The 15039-nt window shown below is 36.6% G+C and overlaps 1 protein-coding gene across 6 annotated transcripts in view; it reads right to left on the bottom strand.

Annotated features, from left to right (window-relative positions):
* USP33 (ubiquitin specific peptidase 33) overlaps nucleotides 1-14720 on the bottom strand; it is a 44574-nt gene extending 29854 nt beyond the window's left edge. For 2 of the 6 annotated variants that reach the window (XM_059822218.1, XM_059822219.1), the window contains exons 1-7: nucleotides 14690-14720; nucleotides 9352-9415; nucleotides 8678-8789; nucleotides 7561-7614; nucleotides 5430-5492; nucleotides 2770-2922; nucleotides 359-458 (exon numbers count right to left, since the gene is read on the bottom strand). In XM_059822218.1, the coding sequence (XP_059678201.1) occupies nucleotides 359-458; nucleotides 2770-2922; nucleotides 5430-5492; nucleotides 7561-7614; nucleotides 8678-8758 (451 nt within the window). In that variant the 5' untranslated portion in view covers nucleotides 8759-8789; nucleotides 9352-9415; nucleotides 14690-14720. Of the gene's footprint in view, nucleotides 1-358; nucleotides 459-2769; nucleotides 2923-4803; nucleotides 4830-4858; nucleotides 4873-5429; nucleotides 5493-7560; nucleotides 7615-8677; nucleotides 8803-9351; nucleotides 9416-14689 lie in introns of those variants that run through there. The other 4 variants (XM_059822217.1, XM_009811627.2, XM_059822220.1 and 1 more) reach the window with 3 other exon arrangements.
* Between the last annotated feature and the right edge of the window lie 319 nt (nucleotides 14721-15039).

Here is a 15039-nt window from a genome sequence, read left to right as displayed (position 1 = left end):
AATGCAGGAAAGCATTGAAATCGGGAACCTTTTAGGACAGGAGAAAACATTAGAACAGATTTTATAGAAAACTACTTTTACCAGGATGTCTAGAACACCAGCTACGCTAAACATTACTCCAACATGCTTTCTTATTTTTGTCGCTGCTTGCATGGGTGCATTAGATTTATCAACACAGCCTCTGCTCTGAAGGTACATAAAGATTGCTGCAATAAAGTGAAACTAAAAATAAAGATCTTAGTTGGAGCAGAATAGGAAACAGTTCCACTTCGAAAAGAACTAGTATATAGCTGGAGAACAGACTTGGAGACACACATGCGATAAAGGGCAATAAAGCGCTGGATTTTGCTTTTATTACCTCTAGTCTTTAACTCATCTTCTTCCACTTCTATACCTAAGTCATCAAATACAGCTGCTAGTGGAATCTTCAGTGTGGGGTTACTAGGTATTTTAAAATCCTTATAAGGAGAAAAAGAAAAAAGTGTATTTACTTGTATTTATCAATTTTGCTCTTAATTGAGCCTACGTATAATTTCACCAACAAATCTAGGAACTGAAAATTATGTGAATGCATTTTGAAATCTCACTGCATATGAAGTGAGAATAATAGGATTCCACAGCTACCCTGATAAAGTTTACTATGAAAAACCCCACATTTTTGTTTTCAGATTAGCCGTGACAACATTGCATGATTTTATGACAACAGCTGAAGAACTAAAACAAAGCAAGTTACAGCATTTCTTTCCCTTGGATAACAAACAGTAAACCAACACTGAAAAGCTAACACAGTAGTCATCACGTAAAAGTTAGTGTATATGTTTTTCAATATGCCACCAGATGGCTCACTACATTTAACAAAAACAAATTAAACTGTTGGAAGCAAAATGTACAAAGAGAGAAACAGAGTATTAGGCAGGCACACATGTATTGCATGACAAGCTCTTTTTGTGAGCATATAAAAGTTCCAGACAAAATATTTGACAGACTTTAAGTTCTACTGATTTTTTCTGTATATTATACACATTTCCTTGCAAGATTGAAACACGTTAAGTATAATAGAACAGAAGTTTAGAAGTCTGAAACCAGCTTTATACCAAATCACCAGAATTTCTGGACAACAGAAATTAAAAAAAAAAAAAATATTCCAATGGTACTATTCCAATTAAGCTGCTGGCATTTTATGAGAAAATTATCATATTATATTAAATACTAAACTTTGAAGTGAAAATATTAAAGGAGATTTCCTCTCCACATATATTGAAAAACTGCCCATCTTTCTGTCCAACCTGTGCATCACGGTATCTCTTCCATAGCTCTATGCCTCAAGCAAAACAATTTTATAAATACCATCCTTGTACCTGCATCAGTTTTAACTGAGTTACCTGTCATTTTTATATAAGTACATTAAATATGCAATAACGAAGTAACACCTTTTTTTCAGATACACGCATTATGCCAATTATACTTAAGAAATTGCAGCATAACTTTCTCCAAGATAACACTTTTCTAGAAAGATATTATCAGAGTCAAAAGGAATGATGCCAGTGAAGACTAATGTAACCAGGAGAAGATAACAAAACAACAAACCAAACCTAAACAAACCTTGTTGAAATTGCAGAAGAACAAGACAAGCAAATAGCATATTTCAAAATTTACTGTATAACATCTGCTTTGGTAATTTTTTTCCTCTGACTTGTCTCCAATACTAGCTAATGCTTTATTCATTATCTTACTCTTCAGCTAATATATTAATTGTTAATAAATCTGGAGTTAGGAACAGCTAAGCATTTTTAGAAAGTCTTGTCTTTGATGCCGTAATCATATAAAACACTACAATCTTAAGCCTGTGTTTTACTTGACTAATATCAACTTCCCAGATACTGGCCATATTTTTCTCTTTGGCATATTTACACTCCTTGGTAATCCTAACTGCCATAGAACACTATTAACATTCTCCTGATTTCTTGTTTGATACATATTTTTCCACGTGAATCCAACACAATGTATGTGCCATTCTAGACCAAAATTACACACATATATAGAATACACACAGGTTACTACTGCCTTCTTAGTAAATTCTTGCAAAGCAGTTAAATTCTTAACTATTCAGGCATGTTTGGGTGTATACTACTCCACTGGAAAAAAATTTCCCACACACACATACGTACACAAAAATCAAGAACTTGTTGGTCATTTATCAAAACTGAAAACTAGACATGTTTAAACCTCAGAAACTAAGTTATAGGAATCTCTTTAAATGTCTTATATTAATAGCTGAATGAGGTTAACAATTAGCATATATTTCTCTAAAAGTACTGTGCTTGTATGAATGAATTTGTATCTCAGGCAAGTATCCATAGACACATACTAAGGCATTCTGGCGCTCCCTGTAAGTTAGCTAGCAATTACTGCAATGAGTGTTGTAAATAACAGTTCCAAGAGCTGATAGAATGGGGAAGCACAGATGAACTATTCCAATCTTGTAACCTTAAATTTAACCCTGTGCTTTTTCTGTACCTTACAGTTTATTGTAGATTACAAACAATTAGACAACAAGATGAAAAAAAGCATTCTTAGGAAGCATGCACTACACAGAAACAGAACATAGAAGCTGTGACACTGTCTTTTAAAAGAAATTTTATAAAAAGAGAGAGAAATTAATAGAAAGTTCAGCCACAAGAAAGGAGGAAAAGTCAGTCTCACTTGAGAGAAAACACAATGTTTACTGCAAAGCTACAACTGCATTTGTTTCATTGGGTGAAAAAATACCTGCACACTGTTTTCTTGTGCTTGGTGAGACAGTCTTGCATTTGGTAGTGGAGAATGAGATCCTAATTTTCTATCCAGGAATACTTCCTTACTACAGGCATAACACCAAACACGGAGTGTAGTAAGGTTGACAGTTAGACAGTGTTTTGTCTCCTAAAACAGAACAAAAACCAAAACTGTGATACAGAAATTTGGAATAATTAAATATTGCTACCTGCAAGCTAAAGCAGAAGTGTTAAAATTCTAGATCTTTCAACAATGAAACAAATATGTATGTTAGAATATTAAAACATAGCAATTCAATTACTGAAATTCTAGCACAAACTATCTGACACTCATTTTTAGTACAAGTCACTCAAATCAGCCACAAGGTACAATCAGAATCTAAGCCATTGTCATATCTGACATGCCTTTGTGTAATTACAAAAATAAGAAGCAAGCCTGTTGTCAGAAGTGTTACAATTCACAACAAACCAATTTTCCAGGAATGTCTGCTATTGGTCATAATGGCAGCCGCCTCCTCTACAGTAAGGGTTATGTTTCTTTCCATTGGTTTGCTGTAGGAAATTCAAGCTCTTAACAATCAATCAGAAGAGTAAGATAAAATTTTCAGTTCAGTTACAGTAAGAGGTACTTATATCAAAACAAACATTCTAGACTCAGTTCTCTTGTTGACAGCTTCATACTGTGAAGCATCATACTATGATGCAAAATATATTTGACAGATGGAGAATATTTTTACTGTTCTAATCTTCTCTTTTTTCCAACCTCTTTTCTTACTGTAAGATTGTGTACACAGTTGCTATCATCCTCCTAATATTTCTACCAATCCTTCCTGTATTTCCTCCTTGTATGTTGGCACCAGCCAGGTTTACAGACAATGAGGGATTCACTAGAAATTAGGAAAATACTACAACTGCTGCAGGATGCCGAAGTTCCTCCTCGCCTCATTTACTAAGGCCTTGTACAACAATAATGTTTTTAATACAGGATGTGGGCTACAATTTCATTAAGTAGCCCTCCCCCTACTAAGAAACATCAGATTACATAAATATCTCAGTCAATTTTAATCATGAGAATATGCTTGCTTCTGCAGCTTCAGCTGCATAAATAATTACAAGTCTCCAGAGCAACAGCTTATTAATTTTCTTGAAGTGGACACTATGAACATGACTATTTGCAGTACAGGGAGCCTTGCTGGTGGAAACTGGAGTTAAGTATAAATAAACTGATTCATGTCAATCTTGTTTCTCTCATTTTAGTGAGTTTATTGAGATTTTTACTGAAAAAAAGAAAAATCCAGAAGAAAGCTTACTATCCAGAAATTAAGTAACAAGAAAATCAAGACAAGGATATCACTGACAGCAAGCAAACTATCCATTCCCTTTCTCTTACCTGGCAAGTACATAACATTGCTAAAACAGCATGTAAATCAGGAATAAACTACTGTAGAAAGCCAAAAGGTATAAAATTGTAGGCAAGAAATTCAGAGACCATCTGTTCCCCAATTGCACTACAAGCAGCTCATTTATGTATCTATTGTAAAGGCTTTAGAACTGTGATTCAGCTTAAAAAGCTGGCAATAAAATGTATTTTTATAGATTTATATTAATGCACTGTTGATTTGTATAAATATGCACTCCTCTTGAGGCCCTGCTTCAAAAAGAAAAATCAGGAGCGGTGGTAAAATGCAATCATAAAACGTACTTCATGTAAAACCCTGGTATACACTATTTGTTCATCTTAATATTCGCCAGGGTTGGGTTGTTTTTTGGGTTTTTTCAGTATTTTTAAGGACCAAAAATTGCTCGGTGTGGAACCTTAGATGTATTTTCTGACAGTCGAACTGTAAATTGGTGGCAAGAATTTCTTTTAATCAGTAAATCAGCAATTCTGAAATGACATGTTAATAAAACTGCCATCCCAGTTGTTTGTTAAGAGAGAATGATATATCTTATTTGCTTCATTTTGGCAAGTGTTCACAGAACAGACAGAGAGTTTAAGACCCAAACAGATGCACTCAAGCTGTCCAACCTTGCCAGAACTTGGCATGCTGGGGAACATAGTGCACACACTCCACTGCTCCTACCAAGCTGGATCCAAAATCAGGACACAGCAGGAAAGGATATACTCAGCTCAGTCTACAGGTTCTTCATCTGTAGCCACTGGAACAAGGAGCATAATGCAGACACAAAGCACCTGTTTCTGGTAATTTATACTTCCTATCTTACACCTGTTCAGCTCTAATCTTCATTAATCCAACTTCCCTCCCCTTATCCATCAGGCAGCCACAATCCTAAAAAGTTAGACTGAAGTAATGAAGTACTCCATGTAAGCTTAAGTACTCAAAAATTCTTTGGTCCATGCATCTTGGAAGTCATCAGGAATTGCTATTCTTTTTTTAATTTTCACCGTGTTCTTTTAAGGAGCACAATAATGTCAGAATTACATAAATAATTATGCAGCTGCACAAAGACTGTAGACTCCCATAATCCTAAATTAGTAAAACCTGCTTCTATAGATGAAAAACAATCACAGCTAATCAAACTTCCAAACAGTTATGCTAACACAGGTTACTGACTTCACTAAAATGAGTAAAAAAAGTTCTCTAATTCTACTTCACTGCTTTAAGCAACTGTATTACTAGCAAATACACATACCTGGGAATGGGTAGTACTGTGATCAACATGGGATTCACCACAGCCAACATAGGTACATCTGTTCTGTTGAGCAAGATATGAAAAAGTATACAGAATTAAATGTGGTTATCAAACAGGTTTACAGAATAAGAATGTATTGCCAGTCCCTTTAAAATTCACACAAATTTCAAACTTGCAGAGTCCTATACAAACCCAGAGACATGCACAGTAAGTATTAAAAAACCATCACCTAAAGTAAGTAAGAATGCTGCAAGATTTAACTCAACTCCTCTCACTGGTGGGCAGTGTTAGACATTTAATGCGTTTGGAATATAATTTTTTGGCCATTTTGATATATTTATTCAGATTAAGGTCAACACGTATTTTTTACAATTCATGATTTGGTAGCAATTGATACAGAAAATATGAAGTTAGCCCAGTGTCTAAAATACTGAATTGCAACAGCCTCGGAACATGACACATTTTTACAAAAATGCCTGTATGCCCCTATCTGCAGGGCCTTTTTATCAGAGTATTACTTCAAAATTAATTAAGTTTTTTCACCTTTAAATATGAGTTTCCAGCACTATATGGTTAAGTACTTACTACATTCTAGTTATAACATGCAAAATAATTGTTGATTTTAATTGTGCTGATTGCAAAACATATTTGGCTGAGTTGAGTGTGGAATCTTGCAGCTGCCAATCTTCAAGCAATTTTCATTCATTCCTCATTTGCATGAGTCAAGACAATTACATAAGAGGGTACAGCATGTTATCTGTGTAACTCTCTAAGCACATTAATTTATACAATCAAATAGCAGCTGAACACAGTAAATTTTCTATATTAAATAATCACAGATATTGGTTAAGTTACAGATAGTTAACATGCTGGGATCTCACCATGTTTTTCTACTGAAAAAGGTGAAGGCAAGATGCCAATTCATCCAAGAGGAGATATATCACAGCATGACACTAAGCGTCCTACTGCAATTAGAAAACTCTCCTATGGAAATGTTGATGTGAAATTAAGTTTTTCAGTAACAGTTTAAAAGCTCTAAGTGAGAAATAAAAACCATGTTTTAAGCTTCACAGCATTTCCCCACCTGCCAGGCTGATGCATCCCTGAACACCTCTTCCTACTCCCAAGAGGGTTTTTGTATGTAATTAAACTTCAAGCCATCTAACAAAAAGACATTAAACACTGTTTCTTTCCTCCTTTGTTTCTATCTCTTATTGATAAAAGGAGCAAAATAATTTGATGTCTTAACTGTTACCATAATCCACTTAAAAGGAAACTAATGAAGTAAATTTTTAAAAATACTCATACATACACCTAAAGGTTGGCATCTCAGCTTAGATATCTTCCCTACAGGACTTAGACAAATGTTGCCAAGAAATGAAGTCAAGCCTATAGAGCAAAATTTCAATCTCTGAAAACAGCTGTATGTCTGAAGAACTCAGAGACACTTTAAAAATTAAATGAGCTACATACTTCCCTGTTGGTATTACACATCAATCAGAAGCAACATTTTCAGAGCTTTTTGTTTTAAATACACTGAAAATTATGTTTTTTGTAGATAGCAAGAAGAGTAAAGCAAAAGCACATTTAAGAAAGAACTACATACAGGTTAAAGACTGTACAAAATTCACGCAAAGTTTGAAGAATGTTTATACATGCTTCTGTAAGTTTCAAAATGAGTTTTTTCTTTATTTTGCTTAAGAATAAAAAATTCAGAGTACTTATTTTTATGCTGTAAGAAGTCAGCATTTACTGCTAGATGTTATTACTACAAATGCTAAGAGAGGTTTATAAAAAGTAACTAAATTCAGGAATAATAGATTGTTTTTCAGATCTACAGACCTGAGGAAAAGATTTTAAAAAAAATAATTTTAAGAGCTAAAAATGTAACTCAAGAAGAAACCTTAATATGCTACTTTCATATAAAAAAAAAAATCTGATTCTGAACACAGTATTCTTAAATTACAAGAATTACGTACCTGATAAAAGGTAGATAATTTTAAAAATAGAAAACTGCACATGAGGTTTTGCTTTTAAATAATAACTTAAAGAAACTAATTTAAAGAACTTCATTAACTTAATCTACAGATTACTAGAAAAGGACCTACTATTGAACAACAGAACAACTTACCTCTAAGCACGCCCAAAGGTTGGGTCCTCTGACTTTGCAGTCCTGACAAGTGCCCTATTAAACACACGAGCAAAGTATTATTTAATTTACTTTCACCAGTAAACCACAACTTTGAGAAAAAATGAGAAAAAATACTGTAAAGCTCAGTATCAACTGAATAATTTTAAGACAGAAAAAAGGATGTGTTGATAACCAACTCAATTTTTGTTTTGCTTCACATAATCTTAAGATCAGCATATTTTTCTAGTAAAACCTTGGATCTCTCTCCAAGTTTTCATCTTAAACCAGAAATTGTTCTTCTAAATAAAGCATAAACACATATCATATTGCATTATAAAAATCCTCAAAATTGGTCTCTCCTACCAATTTAACATAGAAAAAAATAAAAGTGATAGAAATTGTAATAACTGCATATTCCTATTTGCAGACAGTCAACACTACCTGCAAAAGTTTACAAAAGAAGATGCAACACTAGAAAAATGCTATAGCCCTCAGCAGCAAATTAACTATTACACTTTTTAGACAAACAACTTTAGCACCATGGACAGAAAAGGTTTGGCTTTTCATCACCTCCCAGCTACTACAATAGGTTACAAGATCTTTCTTTGTTCCATTTATTAATACTAGATGGAAACCAAGAGTTCAGGTAGGGTCAGTTTCTCAAACTGCGGCTCCTCCATCAAAATGTGAACTATTATCCAAAAAAACCTTAAGCATAAATTTCTTTGTTACAGTTTCTACTTGAAGTCAAGTCAGTTATACCATATTATATTAACATTCCAAATAACTAACTGCTACAATGGCATTGTCTGGTAATAAAGTTCAGCTTGGTGTTACACTAACTCTTTTAACTAATATTTCCATTACAACATCACTTGCTTTGGAAAACACTGCTGGGAAAGGTACTCTTTAAGTACTGAAAAACAGTTTTTCAGTTTTATCAAGTCCATAATTCCTCCTGTACTTTGTTTAAACCTTACTATTCCAGTACAGAAGATTTTACCCATGCTTAACAATTAAATGCATCGTATAACTAATAATACATTACAAGATGTGTAGCTAAAATAAGTGACCAGAGTTAACTGTGATAGGAAGAAAGTAAGCTGCTACAACTCACATGAGATTTCTGTATCAATTCCTCTTTTGTTATCTCACCAACTGATTCCAAGTGTGGGCAATTGCTGCCGGGCGATGACATTTCAGAAGCTGTATTTTCTGAGATCCTGTAGCTGGGATTTTCAAGACCAGGGAATCACTTGTCAACAGAAGTAAGAATGAGTAAACCCCAATTCTTTACAGTAGGCAGCAATATTAGATATCTAATATGCAACATATACATAACTTTTAAAAGAATGTGCCTTTTTAAAGTAAGTTAGTATAAATAACTTTACTAACAGTAAGAGAATCCAATAGTCCAAAATAAAAAGACAGCTGACTTTAAACCAAAATCCTCTGACTTTTAGGGCATAAACTAACAGAATACCAAGTGGAGCAGAGCTAGTTTGGATTAATTATTTAACTTCCTGGCCTCTACCATGGCACCCCAATGACACAAAAATTACAGTTTTCAAGCCTACCCAGAACTGATGGTGGCTTTGACTGTATATTCTGGAAAGCGATCTTACGCAACACTGCTGAAGCGTGCTGAAGCTGTGAAGGCTAAAATGCAGAAGCACATGACTTGCTTGCCAAAGGAGAAGGAAACTCTATCTTTGTTTTATTTATTTACAAAGACACATTCTAGATTCAGGCATATTATATGTCAAAAGCAAAATGAAACTTGTAACTCACATGTAGTACTGAATACTCAGCAAGCTTTCCTCTTGTTTGAGTTTTCTCTGTCCATCCAAGGTCTCTGATGCAGACACAGAAACTTATCAGAAATAAGGAATGCTAAATACAACCATTTTGTCATTATTACTTTGATGGCTGCACAGAAAGCTATAATGTTTTTCAGAAGGAAAATAAAAAAAGTAACTCAGTAACGTTCTTTTTATATAAATACTCCAATTGACTTATGCAGATAAGAACCATCCAAGAACTTTGTTCCAGTTTTGTCACTTAAACAATTACTATTGATGCCTCAATCTCTTTAAAGCCAAAGAAATCTTAAGGTTTCTTTGCCCAATTATTATCTGTCCAGTCCAGCATTCCTTTATCAATACTAGCAACTAAACGTCCATTCTAACTCAGTGATGCACACTCCTTGATCTGTTTGCAGCCTTTAGCACTGTTATCAACATCTCTTTACACTTTGCCCGTTTGCTTTGGAAGCTTTAGGTCTATTCCTTCCGCTATACAACCAATCACTCCTTTGAGTATTAAGTAACCAGGAGCTTTGACGGCGTGGGGGAACACAAACCTTGCCTAGCAGGCATCTCAGACACACTTCCTAGTAAACTTTCAGTTTGGTATCTCTGCCTTGGGTCTTTACTTCCATCGCCTTGCAATAAGATCCCTTTGAATCAAGAGTCATTTCGGTTCCCTTTGACTATCAAAGGGGGTTTTTATATATGTGTGTTTATAAATAGTCTATATTATTCCTACAAACATTCCTATACAAATAATATTATTAAAGCATTATATATTATTTGTATAGGAATAAGATACAATACTTTATATAATTTATTATATACATGCATATATATACCTGCATGTGTGTATATATATTTTATTTACACAATTATTTATATATAAATAATATACGGTATATTTATTATACATATAACATGTATACATATACTCAAGTATCTGTATGTATGTTTCAGTCTTTTTGAACATCATGTTAAAAGCTGTTCTGTAAAAAATTTAAGAACTTATCTCAAAAGACTGGAAATACTACAGTCAATTAATAATTTGGGATTTTTTTCAAGATGAGGTCTAAATTCTCTTCCTAGACTAATGGCATGACATTTAAAAGCATTACTCTCAAATATAAGCTGCAGCTGAAGAATTATTTCCTCAGTTCAGTGTCTATTTGTAATCTCTGCGCAGTATTGCTGAAAGACACTTCAAATACAAAAAGGATAGTTTTTCAGACCAAACCTCCTCAACTTCAGTCATATTAGCAATTCTGCTTTGAACTGTAAAGTTCCTTTTCAGAACACAAATGGAAACATGAATGTATGTTTCATCTTACACATTTTGCAAAGTCTGTAAAAACGTTAAAAATGGACAAGTGAGTTTCAAATAAAGCCCTGACAACCTTAAAAATTTCAATGTGAATTAACGCTGATTCAACACAAATGCTGTAGAAAGACTGGTATAATGAATTAGTAAAGCTTTAGGCTTAACTTTTTTATGGAAGAAGCTTTCTGAATGCATTATTCCGAGTAATACAAAGCAACTGATAAGTAGAGACTTCACCTCACGCTACCAAATTTGTATTTACTAGCTACTTTTCACACCTGGAGCCATGCAAATCCAAACCTGCAGTCCTGAACAAACCCAAACCCAGGAGTTCTGCACGAAGAAACAGAATCTGGCATGAGCAGTCTGCATCACCTCATAATAATCATCAGAAAGACCAAAGTATGTTGAAACTCATGTCCCTATGGGTGTGGTCCCTATTCCTGTCCATATGGAGACCATCCTTTGTAGGATGTTAATGTTACAGGTTCTTTACAGGTTATTACACAGGCAGAGCTGGATGGCCTTTCTTTCACCTTTTGTTAACAAAATTCTTACACGCCTCCTTTCATCCTGTAGCAACTGTGATAACTCACTGTACTGCCATAACCTTGGTAGCTTAATACACCTAGCTGCAGCAACACATTTTGTAAAATTTTATGTTCAAGTCTAAAACTGTAAAATCAATTTCAAAACCATGATTCATCCTTCATTTCTCTAAGTCCCAGAAAAGCCAGGGTAGCCCCTCCCTCGTTCACTACCCTTCCTCCATTTCACCACTTCCTACTCTATCTGAAAAGGCTGCTTATCTTCCTCTGCTGATGTATCTCATTATCACATCTGTTTTTTCACAAGCTTCTACAGTGCGTTGACCTCATCCAAAAGTCACTTCTTCGCATTTTCAGTAATTAAAAAAAAAAAAAGAAAATCTACTTTTGTAGTTCCTCTTACATTCTATTTTATACTCCTATTCTGAAGCTACAGTATATCTCCACTTCACACCGCAGTGATAGGCGATAGTTTGTACTGGTAAAGTACCTAGATATCTCATATGAACAGCTCTACTAGGTCAGATGAAAGGTCCATTTAGCCCAGTATCCTGTTTCCACCACTGACCAAAAGAAGACATCCACAGAAGAATAAAAACATTACAAGAATATATAGCTTCTCTGAATCGTTTCCAGCTCTAGGCCTTCCTGAACCAGAAGTGTATATATCAGAAAGACAGAGAAAGGCTCTGGAAAGGATCTATATCAGTAATTTCAGCCTTCTTCAGGTTGAAGAACTCTAAAAAACTGTTATGAAGACAGGAATTCTTAGACAGCAATCATGTGTCCAGTGGTAACAAGACTATTTCTGTCACCTTTCATGGACCCTTCAGAAGTATTCCATGTTTCACAGGAACCTTAGAAAAAAATCACAAGATGAAAACCATGGACCTACATACACAGGATGCAAGAAGCATCTTTGCTTCACTGTGAGGTTAAGAATGAAGTAAAACTTAATCAGGAATAGAACTCAAGTTTCCACACTAACTGTTCATGATCGTATTCATACAATAAGCTTCTCATCAAATGCTTCCCATATATTTGGGAGAGAACTTTGCAGTCTCTCCTTGTTCTCCCTAGCTCTCTCCATTGTTTCCACTGAAAGGTTTCTTTCAGCCCACCTATCTCAATGCATCATACTACATCATTCAACTAACTGAATCATTAAATGTTCAAAAGAAGGACTTATTAACACATTTTTGCTTAGTGCATGCATGACGAGTCATACTTCAAAGAAAAAAAAAAGCCTGTAACACTTATCTTTAACTCCAGTCTTTTTTTTTTGTTCCTGTTCATTCTTTGCATTCACCAAGAAAAGAACATCTGCTCACGTGAGCCATCAGAGAAATGTGAACCATAATTTAAAGCATCATGACCAGCAGCCTATTTAATATTCAGCAGAATTCCATGGCATCACAGACTTGTGTGGTGCCTATCATAGAAGAACTATCACATACACAGAAAAATCCCACCAAATACTAAGAGAATTCAGCTGATCTTGAAAATTATCTTAGGCTTATGCAGGGAACCTAATACTTCCTAAAGAATCGTAACTGATTTAAAATTCTCTCAAAAAAAATTTTGAATTAAAGTTAATGTTTACATCTGCCTAGTTATAGTAGTTAACACTTCAACAGATGTTGAAATAAATATATATCTTTATTCCACTGATGTCCCTGAATATGGAGCCATTTTATCAGATCATTTTACAGGGTTCAGTTAGGGAATGCTGGTAGAAGACTTTAAGAATAAAAGGATTATTCTGAAGACAGCAATTACCTGAAGCAGTAATTGTATCTTCATTATAGGCTTTTATTATTTTGCCTGTACCGGTCTGAGTAACAGCATACCAAACCAGTAAGCTTTAAGTTCAGGCTTCTTATTTGCACTCACAGTTATTTTACTACTGATGCACTGGAACAATCGGATTTAACATTTATTTTCATTTTATGGCAACAAAGTAAGAGTGACACAGGGGTGCAATTTTGTATCTGAACATTTAGTTACTTAGAATACTAAAGAGATCTGGAACTTCAGTAATTACTTGCCATATAGATATTCTTCAGACTTCAGAAAAAACCCACCAGCGTTCACTCCAAACTATACATGCCCATTGAAGCTACAGCCTTAAGACATGCATATTCCGATTTTTAAGATGTACTTTTTTTTTTATCAGTTTTCTAAAAAACTGTGTTGCTCTTTAAAAAGTTTACTGGATTCTTCGACAATTATTACAGAAATTACTTCACCATAACAATGCCTATGAATAATACTGTTGCGAAACTTGAGGATAGTCTTGTCAAGAAATAGGGAAGATTAATCTTCATTTCACACACTAAGTTCCTTTATATTCTGTTAATCAGTAAATGGTTTTGATTTTCATCTCCCATCCCTCCCTATTTCCACCTTTTTTAATCTCTCAACTCTAAACATGAGTATGATGTTTTCTTGGAAAAAATGACACCACCAGTACTAACTCCGGTAGAAAACCTACTTTATCTATTTAGAATAAAACCTGGTATTTTCCCATTAAATGACAAAAGCATACTCAGTAAACTGATGAAAGATACTTAGTCCTTCGCTTCAGGCACCAAGAGCTATCCATCCAAGCAAGACACAATTTTTAAGTCACTCAAAAAATTGTCATCAGATTAGTCATTAGATTTTTTTTCTGTCATGTAGTACTGTTTCCAAAGAGAAAGGACATGGAAAAAAAATGCTTGACTTGAGGGTATATCCTTTTACAGGGATAGCCCTTTTTCATTTTAATTGCCTTTTAAGGTATATAGACTGTCCATTCATTTCTTTCTTCCACCACTTTAAATCCTAACTCCGAAACCCATTAGCTGACCTTTATGTTTCTAAGAGGATTTTCCTAACTCAGGCTTTGCCTGCGCACAGAAGTCTACAGTGATTTTCCACTAGGTGCTGCACCGGACTTTGTTCTCCAGTCTATTTCATTCCTCGTACAGGGGGATCTAAGCGTGTAGGTACCTCAGGGAACGAACAGAGTAATTTATAGGTAAATTACTGGGTTTAGGAGTTGCATCGTATCTACAATACCGTCGCCGCATCGCTCCAACTTTAGAAGATACTCGGTGAGGTCGAGTCAAGCAGGCAGGCCGGCGTACCTACCCCGCCTGCCGACCGCCCCGCACGGCGACCCGCCGACTCATCGCCCCGCAGCTCAGCTCCGCGGCCCGGCGGGGGAGGCAGGCCGCGCACCGCCCCCGGCCCCCGCCCAGCCCGCCGGGAGCGCGGCGCCCCGGCCCGCCGAGGCGGCTCCCGCCGGCGGCGGCCATCACCGTGCCAAGACGCCCAGCGGGCCGAGCCGCCCTGGACTTTGAGACTGGCCGGAGACACTGCCCGCCGCGCTCTTGTCCCCGTCCCCCCCCATGGACGCCGGACCCGCCCCGCCCTCCCCGCCGCTGGCGGGACTCTCCCCCTCTTACCGGAGCAGGCGGGAGGATGTACCGTGCGCGGAGCCCGGAGCTAAGCCGGGCCGCGACCAGCCCCACGGCTTACACCGATGGCGAACCTCAGCCTCCGGGGACAGCGGCCCTGGCGGGCGGGCGGGCAGCGCTCCCCCGCCCGGGACGCCGCGGTGCAGAAGGCCGCCGTGGCGAAGAAGGCGCGCGCCGCGGCTCCGCCGGCGCCTCCTCACACAGACAGACGCCCACAGGCCACGGCTGCGGCACCACCGGCCGCGGGACGCGCCCCGCACAAAGATGGCCGCGCGGAGCGTCTCCGCCGCTCACGTGAGCACTGCCCCGCAAAAAGATGGCGGCGCTAGGCTTGCCCG

This window comes from Gavia stellata, chromosome 10 (assembly GCF_030936135.1).
Source record: "Gavia stellata isolate bGavSte3 chromosome 10, bGavSte3.hap2, whole genome shotgun sequence".
In the NCBI taxonomy this organism is placed as follows: Eukaryota; Metazoa; Chordata; class Aves; order Gaviiformes; family Gaviidae; genus Gavia; species Gavia stellata.
This window is presented reverse-complemented; position numbering and strand designations above follow the sequence as displayed.